The sequence below is a fragment of the Megascapheus bottae genome, chromosome 1 (genome assembly GCF_031878675.1).
Source record: "Megascapheus bottae isolate mThoBot1 chromosome 1, mThoBot2.hap1, whole genome shotgun sequence".
Classification (NCBI taxonomy): Eukaryota; Metazoa; Chordata; class Mammalia; order Rodentia; family Geomyidae; genus Megascapheus; species Megascapheus bottae.
This window is the reverse complement of record NC_143509.1, coordinates 73,616,278-73,642,463: the sequence shown is the minus strand read 5'-3', so window position 1 is coordinate 73,642,463 and position 26,186 is coordinate 73,616,278. Positions and strand designations below refer to the sequence as shown.

The 26,186-nt window shown below is 39.9% G+C and overlaps 1 protein-coding gene and 1 pseudogene across 1 annotated transcript in view; both read left to right on the top strand.

Annotated features, from left to right (window-relative positions):
• LOC150069436 (transmembrane protein 45A-like) overlaps nucleotides 1-26,186 on the top strand; it is a 62,908-nt gene that overhangs the window by 20,552 nt on the left and 16,170 nt on the right. The window contains exons 2-4 of the mRNA XM_090347264.1: nucleotides 11,059-11,205; nucleotides 23,931-24,123; nucleotides 25,504-25,692. Coding sequence (XP_090203390.1) covers nucleotides 11,059-11,205; nucleotides 23,931-24,123; nucleotides 25,504-25,692 — 529 coding nt within the window. The remainder of the gene's footprint in view (nucleotides 1-11,058; nucleotides 11,206-23,930; nucleotides 24,124-25,503; nucleotides 25,693-26,186) is intronic.
• LOC150069438 (barrier-to-autointegration factor pseudogene) lies at nucleotides 2,409-2,882 on the top strand (annotated as a pseudogene).

Here is a 26,186-nt window from a genome sequence, read left to right as displayed (position 1 = left end):
TGCAAGGTGAAGATGAGCTGAAAGGTAGGTATAATCTTCCTACTGCTTAAATTGTATGTAAGTACTTTTTTCATATATTTTTATTGTAATTAATAGAAGGGTTACATTATATTCTCCAGATAGAGGGTGCATTACTTCACAAACATTGATACCCTTTCTCATGTCTTGGTCCCCATTTCCCTCCCCCCAACCCCACCCTTTGTCTTGTTTTCCCCACCTTCCCTATCCGATTTCAAATAACCAAATAACACATATGTGTGTGTGTATGTAAGTACTTTGTATGGTGAATTTCCTACTTGGAGGAGATGTGCTGGAATTGTTCAGACCAAATTACAGCTGAGAGAAGTTCTTACAGAATTTATCATCTCAAAGAGAGTTGACAACATTCCAGATTGATGGACACAAACTTACAAAATGCATTTGGGAAAACATTTGTAAACACTAACATTCTCAATAATAGCTAATGTCACATATCTCACCAAAGAGAAACAATTCCAGCCATTACATTAAAGGTGAGCTCATTACATGTTTGACTAAATATAATATACCAGAGCATTTTTGTTGTTGGTGGTTCTGGGACTTGAACTTTGGGCCTGGGTGCTGTCTCTAACCTCTTTAGCTCAAGCTAGCGCTCTACCACTTGAGCCACAGCACTACTTCTGGTTTTCTGATGGTTGATTGGAGATAAGCATCTCACAGACTTCCCATGCCTAGGCTAGCTTTGAACCAAACTCCTCAGATCCTAAGTAGCTGAGATTACAGGTGTGAGCCACCAGTTCCTGGCTCAGAGCATTTTTTAAGTTGATAATTTTGCATAGTCTATGATTAATGGTACAAACATCCAGCTGACAAAAGAAAGTTCTCACACTTTTTGTATAGATCTTATCAAGGGATTTACTAAAGAAGCCCCTGTGTATCCTCCTGATGCCCTCTCCAGAGCTTAGGTAGGAACCCCATTCACAGCAGTCTGTGGTCAGGCCCTCCAGGATTCTGCATGAATCTGTGCAGAATCATCCTGGGGGAACCAACCCAGTCTTTTATGACTTGATGCCATGACTTGGTGCTTGCCTCCTTTTTCTTCTCCAAATGGAAAATTGGTCTCTTTATGTCCCTTATTGTACTGCATGGGGTTAGGGGGGAGGTGGGGGCAAGGTGGACACCAGTATTGCTGTGCCATTTTCCGTATCTTGAGTCCCCAGTTTGTCCATTTAAAATTAGTGAATAGGTGTATGAAATATGCTCGGCATCATTAGTTCTCATGGAAATGTAAATTTAAAATACTGTGAGACATCACTTCATACCCATGAGGATGACAACCATAAAAAATTCAAAGCTAGACATAGTGAGGCACACCTCCAATCTCAGCACTCAAGAAAACCGATGCAGGAAGACCATAAGTTTGAGACTAGCCTGAAATTCATAGTTTGTTTGCCACCAGTCTGGAGTACATAGCAAGACTATTTTAGAAAATAATTGTCAAGCCATTCACTAGAGTGAGACTCTTATCTCTAACCACCAAAAAGTTGGAAGTGGAGCAGTGGCACAAGTGGTAAAGCCCTAGCCATGAGCAAAAGACCTCAATGACAGTACCCAGGCCCTGAGGTCAAGCCCCAGGACTGGCAAAAAAAAAAAAAAAGCCAGTCCTGAGGCTGGGAGTTTGGCCGAGTGGTAAGAGTGCTTGCCTAGCATTCATGAAGACCCTGGTTCAATTCTTTGGTACCACATACATGGAAATGGTGCTGTAGCTCAAGTGGTAGAGCTCTAGCTTTGAGAAAGCCCAATGACAGTGCCCAGGCCCTGAGTTCAAGCCCTAGGACTGACAAACAAAATGCCAATACTGGTACCTGACCTCAGGGCCTGGGTGTTATCCCTTAGCTTTGTTCCTCAAAGTTAATGATCTATCACTCCACAGATCTCCTGAGTAACTAGGTTTCTAGGCATGTGCCAATGACACTTAGTTTGAATTTTAATGCCAATAAATTGCACAACTGAAAATCATTAAGAGAGTGAATTCTGTTATGTACATTTTAAATTTTATATTATATATATTTTACAACAATAAAAATAGAGTTTAAAAGCTTAAATGCTGAAAGATCAAATGATTCACTTAATTCAATAGTTCTCAAAAGAAGTATAAATAAATGGTCAGTGAAGAAATGTTTGATATCCTTTACCATAAAGGAAATACAAATCAAACTACATGGAAATTTGGAGTCACTATAGTCAGATTGGCTATGAAACAACAAATGCTGGAGAGGATGGGAGTAAAAAGGATTTTAATATACTGTTAGTAGGAATGCAAATTAGCACAGCACTATGGAAATCAGTATGGAGATTCCTCATAAAAGTAATAATCTTGGGAAGGAGCCGTTACTGGAGCTACAGCTGCCAGATTAAGACCGATTAAGATGACCGCCTCTCAAAAGGATGGAGATTTTGTGACTGAGCCCATGGGGAAAAGCCAGTGGAGTACCTGGCTGGGATTGGTGAAGTCCTGGGCAAGGAGTGAAAGGGGCTTTGACAAGGCCTATGTAGTTCTTGGCCAATTTCTGGTGCTAAAGAAAGATGAAGGCTTCTTCCACGAAGGCTGAAGGACACATGTGTCAATGCAAAGCAATTGACTGGACTGCTTTGGGTGCTTCGAGAGTGGTGTGATGCCTTCTTGTGATGCTCTCTGGAGCCCTCTCCGCTTCCAGCTCCTGTGTTGAGTCTCCAGTGTTTGCAGCAGAGTAGAGGCTCTTCCCTACAAAAGAAAATATTTCTGTTGTCACACTCACCTCCAGTGTATACCAGGATCTTTTGCGAGTGGGAGTTCTCATCATTTCAGCTTTTTTGTATTTCTCACTCTTGAATACATCACTCTTCCTCCTCCTTCCTCTGCCACTTCCACACCTTTACAAGTGGATTCCTGGCCTCTCCCCCTGTCTCCCCTCTAGTCTGTTGAGTGCCATTTAGCTCCTTTTTTTTTTATCAGAAGTCACTGTCCTTGTAAAGTTTTTAGATCAATAGTCAGTGGCCTTCAAAAAAATAATACAGTCTTGGGCCAGGAGTATGGCCTAGTAGCAGAGTGCTTGCCTGGTGTGCACGAAGACCCAAGTTCAATTCCTTATTACCATATATATAGATGGAAGTGGTGCAGTGGCTCAAGCTCTAGGCTTGAGAAAGCCCAAGAACAGTGCTCAGACCCTGAGGTCAAGCCAAGGACTGTCAAAAAAAAATAGTCTTAATATATTCTACTGAGCATACATCCAAAGAAATTAAGTCAGCATAAAATAGATATACATTTATAATCATGTATATAGCAGTGCTGTTTATGACAGACAAACTATACAACCAGCCAAACTACCCATTCAATGATGAATGGATAAAGAAAACATAGTTTATACACAATGGAGTATATTTTAGCCATAAAAGAGAACAAAATAATGTTGATTGTAAAATTAACCACCAAGAAGTAGGCAGTGAAACTCTGGCTCAAGTGGAACAAAGCTAGCCTTGAGCACAAAAGCACAGGGACAGCACCACGCCCCAAGACCAGCACCAAAACAAAAAAAACTAAAATGTAAAGGAGAAGCAGAGTGCAGTGGCTCATGCCTGTAATCCTAGCTACTCAGGAAGCTGAGATCTGAGGATCGTGGTTCAAAGCCACCCTGGACACTAAAGTCCATGCAACCCTTATTCCCAATTCACCAGAAAACTGGAAGTGGTGCTGTGGCTCAAGAGGTAGCCTTGAACTAAAGCGGTCAGGGACAATGCTCAGTCCCAGAGTTCAAGTCCCACAACTGAACAAAAAAAAAATGTAAAGGAGGATAACTGTTCAGGAGGCTGAGATCTGGGGATTATGATTCTAAGCCACCCCAAGCAGATAAATCTGTGAGACTCATATTTTCAGTTAGCCAGCTAAAAGTTGGAAGTAGAGGTGTGGATAAAGTGGTAGACTGCCAACTGTGAGCAAAAAATCCAAGCCTGAGTGAGAGGCCCTAAGTTCAAACAAAAAACAAAACAAAAACAATAGCTGTAGGTGGAGGTTACCATGTTAAGCAATGTAAACAAAATTTAGAAATATAAATATCTCATGTTTTCTCTTGTATGAATCTAGAATAAACACATGTGAGTATAAAACAGGATCTATTTGGGGAAGTAGGAACCAGCAGTAATAGGGAGAAAAAGACAGTGATGGTGGGATTTATATGATCAAAGTATCTTATTTTATTTGTCATTTATGGGACTTGAACTCTGGGTCTGGGTGTTGTCCCTGAGTTTTTCAGTTCAAGGCTAAGCACTCTATCACTTTGAGCCATGGCACCACTTCTGGTTTTCTGGTGTTTAATTGGAGGTAAGAATCTTACAGACTTTTGCGGCCTCCTGAATAACTAGGTGTGAGCCACTGGTGCCTGGCTTCAAAGTACTTTATATACATCTATAAACACAAAATTGTGAAATCAATTAAAATTGTAGAAGAAATAGGAGAGGTAGATATTTTATATGCATATATGGAAAGATTAAAATGAAACTAATATGCCACTAATGTATGCTAATAAAGAAGTTTAAAAGGTATGCTAAGTGAAGCCATTCATTGCTGGCTCATGCTTGTACTCCTAGCTGCTCAGGAGGCTTGAGGATTATGATTCAAAACACACAGGTGCAGGGAAGTCCATGAGGCTTTTATCTCAACTACCAGAAAGCCAGAAATGGCACTGTGACTCAAAGTGGTAGAACTCCAGTGTTGAGCACAAAAGCTCAGGGATAGTGCCCCAGCCCTGAGTTCAAGGCTCAGGACTGGGACAGATACATGTATGTGCCTGTGTGTACACATACAGACACACAGACAGACAGACAGACAGACAGACACACACACACACACACACACACAGTATGCTAAGTGAAAAAATAGACAAAAATGTTTACTTAATATTACATTTATCCACATGCGTATATAGAATAAACACACACTGAGTAGCTGTGGGCACAGCATTTATCGTTAGAGAAGTGGAAGTACCCATTGTTTCTTGAGGTTGCTCAAGAGTGGGCACACAAGAAGTTAAACAAATATTATTTAGATAACAAGACATGGTTTAATAACACCCTCTTTGGATTTCTGTTCATAGCTGGTGAGATCTCTCTCAGATTCTGAATGCTCCCCAGGCACTGTTGATATGGCTGCTTTATGTAGATGGCTCTCTACTAGTGGCTGTTCCAGTAGTGGTTCAGTGAGCATTTATCTTCTGATTAGACACTAGTACAGGCCTTGATGCAGGCTGGTATTTCATGTGGACAAATCTTTTAGCAGCTATTTATCTGGGAAGGTATATGCCATTGTGTGTGTGTGTGTGTGTGTGTGTGTGTGTGTGTGTGTGTGTGTGTGTGTGTGTGACTTAATGTGGTATGCTACATAGGTGAAGAAGAGACATGGATATATTCTTCTCTAGTGCTACAGAGCACATCAAGAGCAGGAACTCTGATCCTCTCACCTGCTTCAGTTCCTCTTGTCTAGGGACAGGGAAATAGCCAAGGAATTTTCTTCTGGGACTCTTAGTTGTAATTCTTACCAGTGATGGATAAGTGTAGGTCATGATTATCCAGGAGTTTTTTCTGTGGATCTTCTTAGGCTGTGCACTCTGAGAGCAGGTGATAAGTCATTGGTCTCCCTCCCTCCCTCCCTCCCTCCCTCCCTCCCTCCCTCCCTCCCTCCCTCCCTCCCTTCCTTCCTTCCTGCTAACCTGCCTGTGTATCCACAGTTTCCATCTCTTTATTTGCCACTAACTCTCTAAAGCCAATACATTGCTCTGGGGAAAATAAGTTGAAGTAAAGGTCATGATGATAACATCAAGATGAGAGTTACTTTCTTTTATCCTTCTATCTGCTAGGTCAGGCATGAAGAAACACTCCAATCCCTGATTATATAGCAAGGAGAGCCTTTTTTCTAGTTTCAGAATGAGCACAATGCCTAAACTCTGAGCATCTTTCTTTTGTAGTGACTGTTGGGCTTTTTACAACCTGTTTTCTCTTTATGCCTTATAAATTATTTTAGTCTATTCATGTTCTTTTCCAGGAATGATTCTGCTGTGAGCCAAGATGATGAAAGGGAGAATGAAAAGTTATTAGGTGATTGTTTCAACTGGTAATGAGAATTTGTTAATAGGGAGCAACTGTCATTTTATTAAGTACTCAGTGCACTGGGGAGAAATATATGTGCTGGAAAAGTTGTCTGGCGAGCTTGGCTCTAATCTTTGTTGTTGCTATCTAGAGAGCCTCTTGTTTAGAGAAGCTAAGAACTCTCATCCAGTCTCCCTATTGTGCACTTCTGTGGCAAAGAATGAGAAGAAAGTGGCTGTATATAAGATGGTCACTGAGACACAGAACCTGTGTTAATAAGAGGGCATCCTTTCAATGTGCGACTGTTCAGTGCATTGCTTACTCAAACAATTGCTGGATTTTCAGCGTTGAATTTCAGTTGAATTTCAGAGTTAATAATTGTCATGACCATGTTGACAATCCTCACATTTATGTTCAATAAATTTTGGAAAGTAATGTCTCCTATGCTTTTGTAAAGTACTCTGGATGAGGTAGGTGATTCAAGAAGATTGTATTTTCTATATTCCAGGGCATGATAAATTATATAAGAACCTAGGCATTCACACACAGTGAGACCAAAGAAGGATGCTCTTAGGGAAGCAACACAAAGGCACAATGCCTATGTGCCTCTGATAATAAAAATAATATTTATCAATAGAAACAAGAGGGTTTTTTCATTGTTGCTTTTTTTCTTTTTCTTTTCCCATTACATTGTTTGTTTATCTGTCCTTGGGAGGGTGGGGGGGCACAGAAACTGTAGGACACAGGGTGAACAAATGCAGCAGTGTTATGCAGTAGACACTATATTGAAAATGAACTATACAACTTGTGGGGGAATGGGAGGTAAAAACTGGGAGATAGTGAGGGCAGAGAAGACATTGTTCAGAGAGAAATGTATTCGGGCTGGGAGTTTAGCCTAGTGGTAGAGTCTTTGCCTAGAATGCACCAAGACCTGGGTTCAATTCCTCAGTGCCACATACATTAAAAAAAAAAAAAGCTGGAAGTGGTGCTGAGGCTCAAGTGGTAGAGCTCTAGCCTTGAGAAAGTCCAAGGACAGTGCTCAGGCCCTGAGCTCAAGCCCAGGACCGGCAAAAAGAAAAGAAAAAAGAAAAGAAAAGAAAGAAGGAAAGGAAGAAAGAAAGAAAGAAAGAAAGAAAAAAAAAGGTGGGCCGGGAGTGTGGCCTAGTGGTAGAGTGCTTGCTTAGCATGCATGAAGACCTGGGTTTGATTCCTTGGTACCACATACTTAGAAAAAGCCAGAAGTGGCTGAGGCTCAAGTGGTAGAGTTCTAGCCTTGAGAAAAATCCAAGAACAATGCTCAGGCCCTGAGCTTAAGCCCAGGACTGGCAAAAAGAAAGAAAGAAAGAAACAAAGAAACAAAGAAAAAAAGAAAGGAAGGTATTCTTGGGGCTGGGAGTGTGGCCTAGTGGTAGAGTGCTTGCCTAGCATGCACAAAGCCCTGGGTTTGATTCCTTGGTACTACATACACACAAAAAAGTCAAGTGGTGCTGTGGCGTAAGTGGTAGAGCACTAGCCTTAAGAAAGCTCAAGGGTAGTATCCAAGCTCTGATTTTCAAGCCCCAGAACTGGCAAAAAAAAAAAAAAGAATAAATAAAAGAAATTTATTCTTTATCTGACTGATATATCAATAACCCCTCTGTACATCACCTTTATAATAACAATACTAAATTAAAAGTGTTTATGTAATGAACTTCTTTGTTGTTTTTGTTTTCTTTTCACTTGGTTCATCTATCTGATTTTGGGAAGGTAAGAGGAGGCACAGAAATGGAGGGACAAAGGGTGAAGAAATGCAGCAGTGGTACTTTCTAGACACTATATTAAAAATGAACTATACAGCTTGTAGGTGGAATGAGAGGGGAAAAAAGTGGGGGAAGTGGTGGCATGGTTCAAAAAGAAATGCACAAATTGTGTGACTTATATAACTGTAACCTCTGTGTACATTACCGCTACAATAACAATCAGATACATTAAAAATAAGTGCATTTTCTATGTAATCATGTTTCTATTGGATGAAAAGTAAACTGAAGTTTTTAAAGCTCTCTTTCTGTTGGAGATGGGGTAATATGGTTCACTTTGTCCTTTTGCCTAAAGCAACTACACAAATTAGATAAAACAAATTAAAAAATTGTTTTTCACTGGGCACGGTGGCTCATGCCTGTAATCCTTGCTAATCAGGAGGTTGAGATCTGAGGATCACAGTTCAAAGCCAGCCTGGGCACTAAAGACTGTGATACTCTTATTTACAATTAACCATTAGAAAACTGGAAGTGGCTCTGTGGCTCAAGGGGTAGGGCGGTAGCCTTGAGCTGAAGAGCTCAAGCCCCACGACCAAAACACACACACAAACAAACAAAAAAACGTTCTCCTGGATTTCTATTCTCAGGGATTTGCTTTTCCATACACACAAAAAAATTAACTTGAACTTGGGAAGCTATTAAAGGCTAAGTCAAGAGCATTTTAATTCAGTTCAGTCCCATTTAATTTCCACATTCCTACAGTCCCAATGTTTTTCCCTAGTGCATTGGAAGAAGTATTGAAAAGATAGAAGTGGAAACATCAATTGAAAGGATATTGTTTTTTGAGGCATCCTGATTCCAGCAAGAAATTGGTTCTATGGAGGGGGGGGGGTTATTCTCACTCACTCCTACTCTCAATGAGCCTTAGTCCTACATATTGTAGACAGTAGCAGGGAATCTAATTAAATCCTGCATATTCCTTTCCCTGCTTTGTGAGTTACTTACTGATGGTGCTAAATTATGAGGCACATTGCCAGATTTGGGATTGAAATATTTTGTTTAAAATGAAGTAGTAAGTTCTCAGAAAATAAATTTTCAGGACTTGTCAGGACTTAGCACCACATCACTTTGCAACACTAATTCACAAGTAACACTTTGTAATATTCATCCCTCCCATGTTCCTAGATGACAACTCAGAATGGCTCAAGGAATTAAGGTATAAACATAGTTGACTATATAAATATAGTCCTTATTACAATAGGAATGGCTTGAGAAGTAATTCAGGGAGGACAAATCTGAGTCTGTGGTAAACAGAAACAACAAAGATGAATGAACTTTTTTTCTTAATTCAAATGGAGAAATGACAAGCAGATTAGTTTATACTCCCTGAGCATCTTTCCTTGTGCAAAGTGGTCAATGACAGTGGTGAATGCATTCTTAGGTGTCATCTCTTTTAGGAAAGAGTTGAGTTTAAATGAGCTTTTCTGATGTCCTCCTTTTGGTTCTTTCTTTACTTCTCATTCATCTACTACCATTAAATACTGCTGAATCAGATCATTTTGGTTCATGAGATAAGTGGATGTTGATTGAGGTATGATTGATACTATCATGATAGTGACTGAAGGTTGACTCCCATCCTGTTTTCCCACCTGCATACAGATAACCAGGCCACCCACCAAAAAGAAGTGCAGACTGCCTGACTCCAGAAGGACAACTATCTAAGCCTGGCTGTAAACCCCATTGTAGGCAATACTGAAAAGACCCCCACCTCCCTTGACCTAATGGCTTTTGCACTAACCTCATAAAAACTCAGCCTCTGTCCCCTCATAGATACACAGTCCCCAAGCCTGTGGGAAGGTTCTGTCTTTCACTGCTCTCTCTCTCAATAAACAGTCCTGGCCTGTGGAAGATTGAGGCCTGCCTGTTTCCTTCCTTTCTCCTCCATTTTCCTAATAGTGCTGTCAGCTATACAGTGTTGTCAGCTAGTTTATTTCATCTTGGCCCTAAGGGAGCTTTCCCATGAAGAGAAAGGCTGGTTAGGAGAAAGGATGACAAAGTAGTAAGAAAAAGTACAAGACAGAAATAATGTTAGACGTCTGCCTGAGGAGTACTCTTGTGTTAGGCTCCAGTATATATAGTTGAACCTTCCTCTGTTTTCAGTCTCTCTAGTCCAATAAATGTGAGCAATATGAGTCAAAGAATGATGTTAATCCTTTTTTTCAAAGTTGATATGTTCAGACAAGCAGGTGCGGAAACTATTCCCTTCTTTTATCTTGATTGATTTAATGCTTACTCTTTTCTTTTTAAATAGAAAGGTTCTTTTTTTGCCAGTCCTGGGGCTTGAACTCAGGACCTGGACACTATCTTTAGACATTATTTGATCAAGGCTAGCACTCTGCCACTTGAGCCACATCACCACTTCTGGCTGTTTCCTGTGTATGTGGGACCCAGGAATCGAACCCAGGGCTTCATGCTTGCTAGGGGAGCACTTTACCACTAGGCTATGCTCCGAGGCCCTAAATAGAAAGGTTCTGGGGGGTCTCTTTTCTACTTTGAGGGTAATTTAGGTTTTGATGTGGAGATTTTAGTTAAAAGAGCATTTGGCCTTGGTAGTAGTATCTGTTAACTCTCTCCTTTGAAAAGAATAGTTTCTAAATATCTTTGGTTTACTTTTTTGGTAATAAGGCAGCACAGCCTCACATTTCATAGGTGTATACGACACTCACCTCAACAATTTATATTTCTTAAGCAAGAACCAACTGGAGAGCTTGACTATGACTGAGTGACATTGGAACCTGTATGTGTAACAGTAAGTTCATGGCTTGATGTGTCAGCCTTCTGCAGTGTGTATAATGATTGGAGACACTGGCATGAGTACAACGCCCAGAGAGAAATATGAGTGGGAGGAGGTAAAGGGATTGCTTTTTCTGGGCCCTAGCAAGGCTGATACTTGTGAATGGACAGCTGGATCAGTATGCAGTATTTATGCTGAGCAGCTCCTCTGCTGAATTGGTGACCAGAGGAGATCTTGCACAAAGGTAAAACTTGGGTGAGTGTTACTGCTATACTGGGTCTTCTCACTGTGTTTTTGAATTACCTTTGTTTTACTCGTTGCCTTTGGCCCATACACAGGTGTGTGTGTGTGTGTGTGTGTGTGTGTGTGTGTGTGTGTGTGTGTGAAACTAACTATATATGTTAATTTTAACCTGCTGTTCTCTTTTTCTAGAAAAGCCTCTACACTAAGAAGAAAGATAAAAACTGGACTTCAGCTGTTTTTTCTTATCCTTTCTACTTCAGTTTTAAGTTGTTTGAGCTATTGAAGCTAATCAACATGAATAATTCAGAACATACAATTGGAGTGAATTCCCCAAAGGTTAGTTTATCTCTGGAGTGATTTTAAGGTTTCGTTCTTTTCTCCCTTTTTTTTCTTCTATTTCCCTCTTTCTTCCCTCCCTCCCTCCCTCCCTCCCTCCCTCCCTCCCTCCCTCCCTCCCTCCCTCTCTCTCTCTCTCTCTCTCTCTCTCTCTCTCTCTCTCTCTCTTTCTTTCTTTTTCTTTGTCAGTCCTGGGGCTTGAATTCAGGGCCTGGGCACTGTCCTTGGGCACTTTTTGCTCAAGGCTAGCGCTCTGCCATTTGAGCCACAGCATCATTTCCGGCTTTTTCTGAGCATGTGCAGAATTGAACCAGGGCTTTGTGCATGTTAGGTGAGCATTCTACCACTAGTCTACACTCCCAGGCCCTTCCTTCCTTTTCTTTTCTTCCTTCCTTTCTTTTTCCTTTTTTTCAACCTTTCTTCCTTCCTTTCATCCTTCCTTCCTTTTCTTTCTTCCTTACTTTCTTCCTTAACTTCCTCTGTTTGTTCTCAAGTTCATTCATTCTTTTAGAGAAACTGACTCAATATACCTACTGAGCTGACCTGCAGCATATGACTTTCTTTTCTTAGGCCCTTCGTGTTGGTATTATAGATATGCACTATTGTGTCTAGCTTCTGAGGTAACTTTTGGTTTGATAATGCAGATATAACAAGAACTTGAGGCTGGGAATGTATCCTAATGGTAGCATGCTCGTTTAGCATGAACGAAGCCCTGGTTTCTTTAGTACTACATACTCAGAAAAAGCTGGAAGTGGTACTATGGCTCAAGTGGCAAGGTACTAGCCTTGAGCAAAACGTGTCCAAAGACAGTGTTCAGGCCCCTGAGTTCAAGCCCCAGGACTGGCAAAAACAAACAAACAAAAAAAAAACCTTAAAAAAATAACAAGAACTTTTGATTCATAAAGTGAAAAATTGACACTGCATAAGTAACTTAATCTCTCTGGGCTTCAGATTTTTGCTTGTAAAATAAATATGTTATCAGCTTTCCATAGCAGTAAGGATTTAATGAGATGGTGCTAGAAATGAGCCTACTGCAGTGTCTTTCACATGGTAGAAACGCACTAAAAGTTGGTTTACTTTAAGTTTGTCAACTCTTTTTCCAGGCTCTCCCAAAGAATTGAAAATATGAGTCCTACAACCAATATGGGTTTTTTTTTCAGCCTGCCTTGTGGGTTTGGCTGATTTTTGACAAAGCACAGTAGCTTAATTCTGACAGAAATTCTATGGAAATTCCTTTTCATTTTACATTAAGAACTGACATTGCGGCCAGGCCTAGTGGTAGAGTGCTTGCTTAGCATGCACAAAGACCGGGGTTTGATTCCTTGATACCACATACATAGAAAAAAAAAGCCAGAGGTGGTACTGTGGCTCAAATTGTAGAGCTCTAGCCTTGAGAAAGTGTGCTCAGGCCCTGAGTTCAAGCCCTGGGACTGGGGAGTGGGGGAGGGGGGAAGATGTGACATTGTGGCTATGAGAATTCAGTTGAGAAAAGAAGAGTTAATTTTTTTCCAGTCCTTGAATTCTGAACCCTGAGCGCTGTCCTTATGCTCCTTTTGTTCAAGGCTAACTAGCACTCTACCACTTGAGATACAGTACCACTTTCAGCTTTTTCCGTGAGTAATTGGAGATAAGAGTCTCATAGACTTTCCTTCCCTGGTTTTCTTAGAACTGTAATCCTCAAATATCCACCTCATGAATAGTTTGGATTCCAGGGATAAGCCACTGATGTATGGCTAAAAAGTATTAATTTTGTGGAGCTGGTAGTCTTGTGGAGGTAGGTAGTTAAACCACCATAAAGGAAGTTAACGTATTAGTCAAAGAAAGCATTGTAACCACAAAATTACATGTCACAATACATATTGTGAAGATGGCTCTCTGTGTGGAAAGAAAACAGGAAAGTTTAGTTTAGGTCTTGAGACTAAGGAAAGCCTTATGAGAAAAAGGCATTTGTGCTGAGCTGTGAGAGAACTTCTTCGTATACAGAATTACCAGGAACAAAGAAAACCAGCATTTCAAGGAGAGAAATCAGCCTTGCAGAGAATATATATTTAGTTTACTCAGTGTCAATCCCAGCAGCTGGAAAATCTAAACTCTCCCTGACTCTTTGGAGCCTGTGATCTGGTGAGGAGATAAAAATGGACAAACATAAGCTAGCATGAAGTATCTGTGTGGGAGTCTTGTCCTCTTTTTCTTCATCTGCATCTTAGAGCCAGCATGGACCTCAGCCCCAACCATGAAGGTCTGTAGAGTGGATCTGTTCTTACTTGTTCTTACTTACATAGTTAGGAAATAATCTCTTTACTTCTGTTTTCACTCCTCTGTTCTGACTTAGACTCATCACACATAAGAAATAAGCATTACAAGCCAGGAGGGCGCAGTGGCTCATGCCTGTAATCCTAGCTATTAAGGAGATTGAGATCTGAGGATCACAGTTCAAACCCAGCCTAGGCACTAAAGACCGTAGACTCTTACCTCCAATCACCAGAAAACCAAAAGTGGCACTGTGGCTCAAGGGGTAGGGTAGTAGACTTGAGCTGAAGAGCTCAGGTACAATGCCCAGTCCCAGAATAGAAGTCCAATGACTGACAAAAAAAAAAAAGCCCATTGCAGTCACCTTTTAACAGATTTTCTTGCCTGTAGAATCTTTCTCCCTTTGATATATTCTGTAAATGACTGAGAAATTAATCTTCCTGAAATACCACTTAGAACTTTCTCACTCCAAAGTTTTTCCCAACATGTTGTTGGCAGAGGAGCAGTTTACTCTTGCTCTCACAAGACAGTATCATCTCTTTGTTTTAGTTTAGAAGCATGGCTAGGACCCAACTTCTTTAAGTGATACTCAGGAATATCTTCCCTGTCCTCAGACATTGAAGGCTTTGTCTTTTAAGGATGGTGAGAGCATAAGGATAACCACTCAGGTTTTTTTGTTGTCAGACCTGAAATCAATACCAGCTCTGTCATCGACTGTGGAAATCTTTTCTATAAATCATTAATCTTCTTTAAGCCTTAATTTCCTCATCTCTTAATTTCAGGATGCTCATTGCAATTGTATGCATGAAAACTGGATGGTAAAACACAGTATATATAAATATTAATGAAATGATTCATAAGCTATATATGTATTGATGAATAAAGTTTCAGGTGATGATTTCTGACTTGCTTTTTTGTACTTCTAGGATCAGTTAGTAGTTTTCTTCTACATATTGTTTTGGGAGACTTTCCAAACCACTACTTTTATTTCTTTTAGTTTTGTTGATTTACAGAGGGGTTATAGTTACATATGTAAGGTAGTGAGTATATTTCTTATTTCTTGGGCTTGAACTCTGGACCTAGGCACTGTCCTGTAGCATTCTTAAGGCGTGCGCTCTAGTACTTGAGCTATAGCACCAGTTATGGCTTCTTCTGTGTATGTGATACCAAGGAATTGAACCCAGGGCTTCATACATGCAAGCTCTCTACTATTAGGCCACATTCCCAGTCGCTGTGAGTATGTTTTGTGTTGAACATTGTTACCCCATGTCACCACTTTCATTTAGTGTGGCTGAGAACATTGGACTAGGGATACTGAATTTTGATATCTAGGAGTTGGATAGAACCTTCATAGATGAAATTGAACTAAAGAAAGTTAGTTGAGGGGACTGGGAAGGTGGCTTAGTGGCAGGGTGCTCACCTCACATGAATGAAGCCCTGGGTTTGATTCCTTAGTACCACACACAGAAAAAGCCAGAAAAGGGGTTGTGGCTCAAGTGGTAGAACACTTGCCTTAAACACAAAGAGGCTCAGGGACAGTGCCCAGGCCCTGAGTCCAAGTTCTACAACTGGCAAAATAAAAGAAAATTAGTTGATAATCTTCTGTGGATCCTTATTTGATCTTTCTTTGTTTTGCACAGCCCTGTAGTTTTGGGGATTTTTTTTCACGTCACAAAGTTATGTTGCTGCTGGCTTATTACTTTCTTTTGGTCATTCTTAATTAGCAATTTGTTTTGTCCTTTTAATTAAAAATATGAAAAGGTCTTAAAGTTGGGGACACAGGAGACTAGGGTTCTTAATGTTCTTATCCCTCTTTTGTAAGCTCCTTCATAAACTTAAATAAGTCACAGAATTAGAAGCCCCATTGTTAGATTTTGTTCACTTATTTTTTTGTCTTTTTTCCATATACTTTTCATTGTAATTAATAGAAGGGTTACATTATATTCACCAGAGAGAAGGTGCATTACTTCACAAACATTGATACCCTTTCTCATGTCTTGGTCCCCATTTCCCTCCCCCCACCCTGCCCCTCACTTAATTTTTTTTTTAGGATTTAGTATCAGGCTCATTGTTAGAATGAGGAGACACTATGAGTTCTCATAGGAAATGCTCTTTTAGATTCTATACTTCCATGAGTAGACAGAAAACAAGGATCAACGTAGCTGGGCGTGGTGGCTCACACCTGTAATCCTAGCTACTCAGTAGGCTGAGATCTGAGGATTAAGGTTCAAAAACAGCCCAGGCACAAAAGGACCTGAGACTCTTATCTCTAAAAAACAGGAAATGTGGGTTTGGCTCAAGGGTAGGGCAGTAGCCTTGAGCTGCAGAGCTCAGGGACAGCGCCCAGGCCAAGTTCAAGCCCCATGACCCACAAAAAAAAAAAAAATGAAATGCCCTCCCCCAATACACATATACTCAGGCTCATATTTTGTGTGCTTTGTCTTCAGCTGATAGTGCTATTTGGGGAGGTTGTAGAAAAAGCTAGGTGCTTGTGGTTAAAATCTGTATTCCTAGCTACTCAAGAGGCTGAGATCTGAAGATCGCAGTTCAAATACAGCCAGGGCAGGAAAGTCTGTGAGACTCTTATCTCCAATTAACCACAAAAGAACTGGAGGAATTGTGGCTCAAAGTGGTAGAGCACTAGCCCTGAGCACAATAACTCAGAACAGTGCTCAGATCTTGAATTCAAACCCCAGGAATGACAAAAGACAGGAAAAGGGTTGTGGGGGTGGGGACAAGGAAGAAGGAAAGAAAGGAGTATTATGACAGGGAAGTAGGAAACTAGAATGGTGAGAACAAGCGAAAATAGTCTTGATTATATAGGCTATATAACCAGGAATAGTATAGCTGCATCATATAATAGTTCAAATTTTAGCTTTGTGAAACATTCATGGCAATTTCTTCCCCACATCCTCACAATATTTACTGCTTTTTGCTTTTGTGATCATAGGTCTTTTGACTTGTGTGAGATGATATACTTTCAGTTTGCATTTCTTTATTTCTTTTTGTTGAATGCTAGGTGTTTAACCTACCATTTATAGTTTTGGGAAAATGTCTGTTCATGTTGTAGATATTAATTTCTTGTCCTATAAATAGGTGGAGAAGATTCTTCTCACATTCCTTTTTTTTTTTTTTTGCCGGTCCTGAGACTTGAACTCAGGGGCTAGGCACTTTCTTTGGGCTTTCTCAAGGCTAAAGCTTGACCACTTAAGTCACAGTACCACTTGTGGCTTTTTCTATGCATGTGGTACAAAGGAATCAAACCTGGGTCTACAGTGCATGCTAGGCAAACACTCTACCACTAGGCCAAACTCCTGGCCCTTTCTCTCATTCTTTACTTGTTTTTTCATTGTGGTAATTATTTCCTTTCTTTTCTTTTTTGTGGGACTTGAACTCTGTGCCTGGGAGTTGTCCCTGAGCTCTTCAACTCAAGGCTACCACCCTACCTCTTGAGCCACAGTGCCACTTTCAGTTTTCTGGTGGTTAATTGGAGATAAGTCTCATGGGCTTTTGTACCAAGTCTGGCTTTGAACTGAGATCCTCAGATCTCAGCCTCCCAAGTAGCTAGAATTATAGGTATGAGCCACCGTGCTCAGCTGATTATTTTCTTTCTTTCATTTGGAAACTTTAGTTTGATGCAACCTGACTTGTCAGTCCTTCCCTTTGCTTGCAAAACACTCGGAATCCTATTCAGAGTATCTTGCCTATGCCTGCATCTTAAAGTGATTTTCTGAAGCAGCTTCTATTTTAGGTCTTTGACCAATTTTGAGTTGATTTATTGTACATTGTGAGATAGAAGTCTTGTTTTAATCTTTTACATGTGATATCCAATTTTCCTAGCAAACATTGTTGAAGAAGTCTTTCCTTCAATTTTTGGCATCTTTATTGAGAATCAGACAGGTCTGGATATTCTATTTTATTCCATTGACCTATAATTCTATTTTGTGGTAGTATCATTTTGCCTTTTGTTATTATGCTTCTATAGTAACTTTGAAATAAGATATTATGCTACTTCAGCATTGGTTCTTTTGTTATGGATTGGTTTGAGTATATAAAGTATTTTGTACCTCTATGGAAATTTTAGATTTGTGTTTTCTATTTGCATGAAGAATATAGATTGGAGGTTTGATGGAGATTACATTGAATTCAAACATCAGTTTTGGTAATATGGATATTTTAACAGTATTTTCTTGATGCATGAACATTGGAAATCTTCTCATTTTCTGCTGTCTTCTACAATTTCTTCAGTGCCTTTTTTCAGTATTAATTATGCAGGCATTTCACCTTCTTCTTTAGATATATACATGATATAATTTTTTAGGCTATTGTGAATAGAATGGTTTTACTGATTTCTTTCTCAAAATGTTCATTAACAGCATATAATAATGCTACTGATTTTTTTGTTGTTGTTGGTCATGGGACTTGAACTCTGGGCCCAGGTGCTGTGCCTGAGCTCTTCAGCGCAAGGCTAGCTGTGTACTCTTAAGCCACAGAGCCACTTCAAGTTTTCTGGTGGCTAATTAGAGATAAGAGTCTCATGGACTTTTGTGCCTTGGCTGGCTTTGAACCACGATCCTCAGATCCTCCTGGCTTGAGCCACTGGTGCCCAGCAAGCTACTGATTTTTTTTTTGCCAGTCCTGGGCTTGAACTCAGGGCCTGAGCACTGTCCTTGGACTTTCTCAAGGCTACAGCTCTACCACTTGAGCTTCAGCACCACTTCCGGCTTTTTTCTTTATGTAGTACAGAGGACTCGAACCCAGGTCTTCATGCATGCTAGGCAAGCACTTTAACCACTAGGCCAAACTCCCGGCCCCAAGATACTGATTTTTTTTTAAAGACTCTTTTATTTATTTTTTTATTTTATTTTATTTTTTTGCCAGTCCTGGGCTTGAGCACCACTTCCGGCTTTTTTTTCTTATGTATGTGGTACCAAGGAAATCGAACCCAGGCAAGCACTTTAACCACTAGGTCAAACTCCCAGCCCTAAGATACTGATTTTTATATGCTGACTTTATATTCTACTTGGCTGAAAGTGTTTATTACATCTAGTAGCTTTCTAGTAGAGTCTAAGGTCTTTTAGACACAAGATCATATCAACTATCAATAGGAATGACTAGACTTCTTCCTTTCTTGTTTTTATACATTGTTTCTTTCTCTTTCCTTATTGTTCTGGTTAAGAATTCAAACACTATATTGAAAAACAGTGTTGAAAGTGGACACTATTCTCTCTCTTTAAAATTTCAGGGCATATACATTCATTCTTTGCTCATTTAGTATAATATTTATTTTTACATATACTTTTTATTATTGCTGCAATGTAATACTTATTTCTAATTCTTAAATTGTTTTATAATTAGTTTTACAAAGGAGTTACCACTTAACAAAACAGTTTGAAAACAATGTATTTATTTTTTCAGAGCACTTATCATGAAATTATGTTGAATTTATGAAGAATTTGAACGCACTGTCTGAACTATTGAAATCATGTGATCTTTATTTATGTGCTGCATTAAATTTATTGATTTTCTTATATTGAACCACCTTAGGATTCTGTTTCCTTGTATCCAACGGAGAGTCAAAGTGGGCTTAGCAATGGCTTGTGTCAGTGTAGACTGGCTGTGTGTGTGTGTGTGTGTGTGTGTGTGTGTGTGTAAGAGTTCTGGGGTCAAGACACTTTCCACTGAAGTTTCAGTGAAAAAATTGAGAGGCTACACAGAGGTTTGCAGCAAGGACCCAGTTACCACACAGGGTTCCCTGTGAGAAAATGCTAGTAGCAAATAAGAACAATATTTGCTATATAAACAAAATCCCCTGCCTTTCTATACACACACACACACACACACACACACACACACACACACACCCTACCCCCACACACAACGCAACAAACAATAAAAAAAAACACAAACCATAATAAGGAAGGGCATAGGTGACTCACACCTGTAATCCTCGCTACTCAGGGGCATGAGATCTGATGATTGCAGTCAAGGCAGGAAAGTCCACGAGACTCTTATGTCACAGAAAAAGCTAGAAGTGGCATTGTGGCTCAAGAGACGGAGCACAGTGTTTATGACAAACAAACAAAAACAAAAAACCCATAATAAGTGGCTGTAACTTTAATATATTCATGAGTCACTTGGATGCCTTTTACAATATCTGTTTCTTTCCTTCTCTGTTGAGACTGTGCCTATATGACCTACATTGAACTACCAGGGTCTACTGTTTTACTTTTATATCACAGTCACTTGATTTGACTTTTCCCTGTTAGCTATCAGTAAAGTATCTAATATAGCTCTATTTTATAATGATTCTTTGTTCTTGTAACAGTTGTTACTACTAACTTGTCAGGCACAGAGAATTATGGAAATGATTTAAAAGAGAATGAGGGTTTGGACATGGAGGACTTTGAGTTGGAATCCTGGCTTTGGAAATAATAAATTCCTTTTCTTGTTAGTCTTGGGGCTTGAACTCAAGGCCGGGGTGCTGTCCCAGAGGTCTTTTTGCACAAATTCAATGCTCAACTACTTGGAGACACAGCTGCAGTTCTGGTTTTTGAGTGGTTAATTAGAGATAAGAGTTTTTCAAGGACTTTTATGCCCTGGCTAGCTTCAAATTGCAGTCCTCAGATCTCAGCCTTCTGAGTAGCTAGGATTATGGGCATGAGTTCTTGGTGCCCAGTGTTACAAGGTTTTGTTTTTTTTTTCCAGTCCTGGGTCTTGAACTCAGGGCCTTAGCACTGTCCTTAGGCTTTTTCCTCAAGGCTAGCCCTCTGCCACTAGAGCCATAACACCATTTCAAGCTTTTTGTATGTATGTGGTACTGAGGAATCAAATCTGGGTCTTCGTGCATGCTAGGCAAGCACTCTACCAATAGGCCAAACTCGTGGCCCACAAGATTTTATTTTTCATGAACAAATTATTTAGTGGAGAAAGCACAACCTCAACATTTTTAGAAAACTGTTTAGCTTGTAAGGAGGTGGGTGTCCAACAAATTTAACTACATCTTTCTTGGAGCAAATCTTGGTTATGTCACAACACTGTGAGTTGCCTTCTAATTCCTATGTCATGCAGCTCATTATCATTACATTTAAAGTGGGGATGACAATTATTAGAATTAAATTAATTGGTACATATAAAAATGTCTTGGCACTTGGTTATTTTTTTTTACTCCTCCCTCCACTTAGTGATGCAGTTTATAAACCAAACAAGATTAGAGAGCAGGAATAAGGAGAGTAAGAGAAGGTCCAGTGATTTTAATAGGATAAAAGAGCTTAAGTATTTCTAGGTTTTCCCCCAAGATTTCTGATTTTATAGGACTGATTTTATAGGTGGAAGAAGGGAAGCCTTTAAAAAGGGGGAGATTAGGGAGGCATTGGTTATAGTTGCTCCCTTTGTTGTTAATAAGCCACCCTCTTTCTGAATGGCTGCATGGGACAAAAGAGTACGGAAGGCATATTTTCAATCAGTGTAAACATTTATAAACTGTCCCTAAGCTACAGGAAAGGCATGTATGAAAGCATGCCTGTTGATTTCAGCAACTATTTAGGCCTCCATTGTTCCTCATGAAGGAGTGAGCTGCTGTTGGTATACCAGACATTAGCCAGTGGCTGGGTACCTTTCTGAATATGAGAGGGACACGAAAGAAGGTGGTCAAGGCTCTCCAGACAGGACTGAGTTGGGTGAGGAGGAGAACTGGGCAGGGAGAGTACCTGTATTAGGAGGGGAGTACAGTTCAAAAATGAGGGAGGAATCTTCCACTAGGGAAATCTGAATGGACAAGATACCTGGGGGTGCGGGTTAGTGTAAAGTCCAGAGTACCTCATATGTTAGTAGGTGTGCCAAATGTTCAGTTCCTGAACCAAGAGAAAATCTGCAGCCAACATTGTAAGACAGGGGGCCCAACCTCTAATAGGGGGAACCAGACATTTAGAGAGATAAGCTACAGGAGCAAAGGTGGGACCAAATTTGTAGCCTAAAACAAAGCCCTGATTTTCTGAGACACAGATTAAAAAGGGATGGGAAATATCAGGTAAGGGAAGGTCTGGGACTGGTAACAGGGCCTCATAGTTTGTGAAATGGTGAGGTTTCAGGGTGGTGGAGGGGCTTCTGTGGCCCTTGATAGTCTCATACAGGGGCTTGACAGGATGGAATAAGGAGGAATCCACACCCTTAAGAACCCTGCCAAGCCCAGAAAGGACAAAATGTGTATTTTTGTTGAGGGAGTTTGGCTATATGACCTTTTCTATTGACCTTAATTGCCTTATGAGATGGGGTAGTATGTATTCTCAAGTAAGTGATGGCTGAGGTGGAGCCTTGGCTAGGATAACTCAGTAACAAAGATCTCCCAAATAATTGAGTAATTGTGCTGTATGGTGTTTACTCGTGACCACAGACAGAGGGGGCTGCATAAGAGGAGGTCATTGACGTACTGGAGAATAAATGAAGGTGATAAGGGCAGACTGGACAGGCCCCAGGCTAGAGCCTGCCCCCAAACATAGAGACTTCCTAAACCCTTGAGGAAGGACTCCCCCTGTTAATTAGGCAGAGGTATGTGAGTCCAGGTCATTCCAGTAAAGGCAAATAAGTCTTGGGAGCCCAGATCTAAGGGGATGGAAAAGAAAGCATCCTTTAGATCTAAGTCTGAGAAGTAGGTTGAGCTTGAGGGTGTGGTGGAAACGAGAGTGTATGGGTTGGGATGGATGGGGACTGCTGCTGTAGTGATGAGATGCAGGTCCTGTACTAGTCTGAACTTTCCATTAGGCTTTTTAACTGCCAGACTGGGGGTAAGGATAGTTTGGAGGCTGTAATATGGCACTAGAAAGAAGGAGGGTAGGGCCAGGAGTTTGGCGTAGTGGTAGAGTGTTTGCCTAGCATGTGCAAAGACTGGAGTTTGACTCCTTGGTACCATATGCATAGAAGTGGTGCTGCTGTGGCTTAAGTGATAGAGCATTAGCCTTGAGAAAGTTCAAGGACAGTGCTCAGGCCCTAAGTTCAAGCCCCAGGATTGGCAAAAAAGAAACAGAAAAAACAGAACAATAGGCTTTAATCTTGGAAGAATAAGAAAAGGTAGGAGATATTGTGGTTGTGATAGAAAGTTTAAAGGATCCCTTTTTAAAAATAAATTTTAACAGGAGCGTGATGTCAATTTTTTGTGATGTCACATTTTTGGGGATACTTCCCACATCTGAGGGTTTACTTCTGAAGGGGGAAGAGGTAGTGAATTAGAGGGCTAGTAGGGTGGAGGTAAGAGGCTGAGAAGTAAGAAGAAAGAAGTGGAGTGAAGATGGGTAGTAGTCTGCTTAGGAAGGGAGAAAAAGATGACTGAGCCAAATTTGACCATGAGATCCCATCCCCAAAAGGGAACAGGGCATTGGGGAATCCCTAAAAAGTAGAGGGAAAGAGCACAAAAGAGGCTGAGTTTGTTGGGGTATGTAAGGCTTACCCTCCTCTCTGGAGGTTGAGGCAGCATAGGTGGATTCTCAATACTGGGTTAACACTAGCCAGCTAGCCCCAGTATCAATAAGGAAGGTGTCCTGCCTGCCACCTTCACAGTTACCCTAGATTCCCATGTGGTTGTCAAAGCCCAGGGCTGCAGTCAAACCTGACCTGCTTCCAGTCAGCCTGTGGGGAAGAGGGTGTGGATGGTACCTTGTGAGGTGGTGGGACAGTGTGCCTCTCTTTGACAATTAGGGCATGGTTTTGTTGGTGGGCAGGGTGGGGGCTGGTGTGTGACCAGTAGCCAGTCTGGCCACATTTGAAGTACGGGTTTGGAAGTTCTTTGTGGGATGTGGCACTTACTGGATGGGGCAGGTTGATGGGCTGCCTTGGCTATAAACCTTTATATCACCTGAAAGTGAGGTAATATCTCAATTATTCTTGTTATAGTTATTAAAGATTGCATGTAAAACACATGACCCAGTAAGTTTAATGAATATTTAGTATTTTGTTTGAATTGCTGCTGTTGTAATAAGATCACAGTTTACCCGTGGTCATGAGACTATAATGTACTCTATGGGGATAAGAGATGTTTTTTTAATATATTTTTAATTGTAATTAATAGAAGGGTTACATGATATTTGCCAGATAAATGGTGCCTTAATTCCCACACATTGATATCCTTTCACATGTCATGGTCCCCATTTCCCTTCCCCCCTCCCCCACCCCTCATCTTGTTTTCCCGTGTTCCCTATCCAATTTCAGATAACCAAATACAAATATATTTGATATATCAGGTAACAAAATGAGATAGTGTAACAATATGAGATACCAAGGGACAGTAGAAGTGATGAGAGATAACATAGTACCTTAAGAACAACAATGATTAATTATATGGCTTATGTTTACATCATATTTTAAATGACAAGTTTAACAAACAATTGTTCAAGGAGGGAATCTCTAATTACATTCTCTGGGGACAAGAGATGTTTTGCCTGTGTTCCAGAATGACTGTCTTCTGCATATTTTTGTCTTTGTAGGTCATGGGTGATTTTGGAGGTCATGCTCTCCCTGGAGCATTCTTTATTACCATGGGTCTTTGGTGGTATATAAAGATTATTTTGTTATATACATATAAAAAGCAAGCACGGATCTGTTACCTTCAGTCTAAAGCATTCTTCCAGAGAACAGAAAATTTGGAGGGAATTGTCTTCCTTGGCATGGTCTTAACTGGTAAGTGGAAGATTTGTTTTATTTTTCCCTATGGCATATTTTTCATGTACATAGACATATATAAGACTTAATAGAAATAATGACTACAAATATTTTCATATTCAAAATATCTCTTACTGTGTATCTAATTGTAATTGCCATGAGATATAATTTGTTCAAAAAGATAGTACCTCATGTTTAAATAAAGGCTTGTTCCTTAATGAATTAGAGTATTTAATTTTCCTACACAGAAAAGGTGAATTTGATTTTATAATTGGTTAAAACACTCCATAGCAAATTGTTCTAATACCTAAAAGACCTCTAATTTAAACCATTTTTCAAATGGTACCAGAATGATTAAATGATTAATGAAAATATTTACTAGTAAATCACTGTGGATGGTCTATAGAGGGGAAGGGCACTCATTCTTTTCTCTCATTCCTTCTTTGTTTTTTGCTCTTCCTTCATTTTCTTCTCTCATTTTCTCTTCCTTCCTTCTTTCTTTATCCTTTCTTTCTCTCTTTCATGCCAATTTTAGGGCTTGAGCTCATGACCTGGTTGCTCTCCCTGACCTTTTCAACTCAGGCTAGTGGTCTACCATTTTGGGCTATTTGGTAGTTAATAAGAGAAAAGTCTCCTGAACTTTCCTTCCTGGACTGGCTTTGAACTGCAGTCCTCAAATCTAAGCCTCCAGGGCAGCTAGTATTAGAGGCTTTTCTTGTTTTCTGAAGTGGATGAGGAGGTTAAGTTAGTCCAGATAATTTCTGAGACATAATCATTGCCTTTGAAAATTCTACAAAAAAATTCTATATTTTAGAGTTTTATTACAGATTCTCCTTCTAATACAAATGAGATTTTTGTCATGCAGTAGGTTTTCATTATGACCATGAATTACAGATCAGCTGTTTCCCAAGAGAATAATTTCCTTATCAATTTATATCAGTTAATGTAAGATATCATCTCTAAGAAAGTTTAAACTGTTTGTATAACTGACTAAATCATATGGTGTATCTGTCTAGGCCTCTTCAGTTATCCTTAATCGAGTCAAAGTAGAACTATAGAATTTTGATCAGATAAGAGGGACAACTCCTTTCATGTGGCAGCTATGCAAAGATGTAGAAGCTAGGAAGGAAGTAACCACCTTTTATCATATTGACTCTTAAGCCTAATTCCTTAAATCATTCAAGATTTACTTTAGATTCCTTCCTTCATTAGATTGGAATTGGTAGTTGAACTAAAATCAACGGCACTGATGATCTGAAATAGCCAGGAGAGAGGAATCTGGCTCATAAGACTATGACAGATTAGAACACACTTTGAGCCTATCGTCCTACATCTTTATGCAATCCTAGATAAAGTTATGGAGAAAGTTACTCATACTGTTTTTCTGTTCTTCTACAGGTGTAACTTGCATGCAGATTTTTTCTGAAAGCAAAGAAAGCCAGTTGAACAAATTGCTACGCTTTCATCATTTAACTGTCTATCTCTTCTTTGGTTTGTGGGCATTGATCAACATCTTATGCTTCAACATCAGGTCAATTCCAGTCTTCTTAACCAAGTTAATGTTGGCAAATGCCTTTTTGGTGAATGGTAAGTATGAATAACTATTCTTCATTAGCTGACATTTAGATAATCCTATATAATAATGCAGCTTTGCTGCTTACATGCAGTATTGGTTGATAAATCTGTACATCTTGGCCATTATGAGATATTTGCATGTACTAGGCAGAATGCCAAAGATCTTTCTTCCCTATTAACTTAATTAAAAGAAGTGTACAAATACTATTTGTCAATATTTTTTTCATATCATACCTAACTTAAAAAAAGAATTATAGTTCTTACCAATCTCTTGGTGGTCCTGCATATTATCATTGGTCTCACATTTGACAATGAAAACTGAGCTCAGAACAGTGGATCATAAAAATCCTGTAATGAGGCAACTACTTACAGCAGAATGCCTTCCACCATCTGCTCACTCAGAATACTGAGAACAACACTGCCCCCGTCTGTGATGGGTAGAGTCCAAAAGTTTCCGTTACATCAAAATGTAAGGTCTTCATTTTTAGACTTTCATGAAAAAAAGA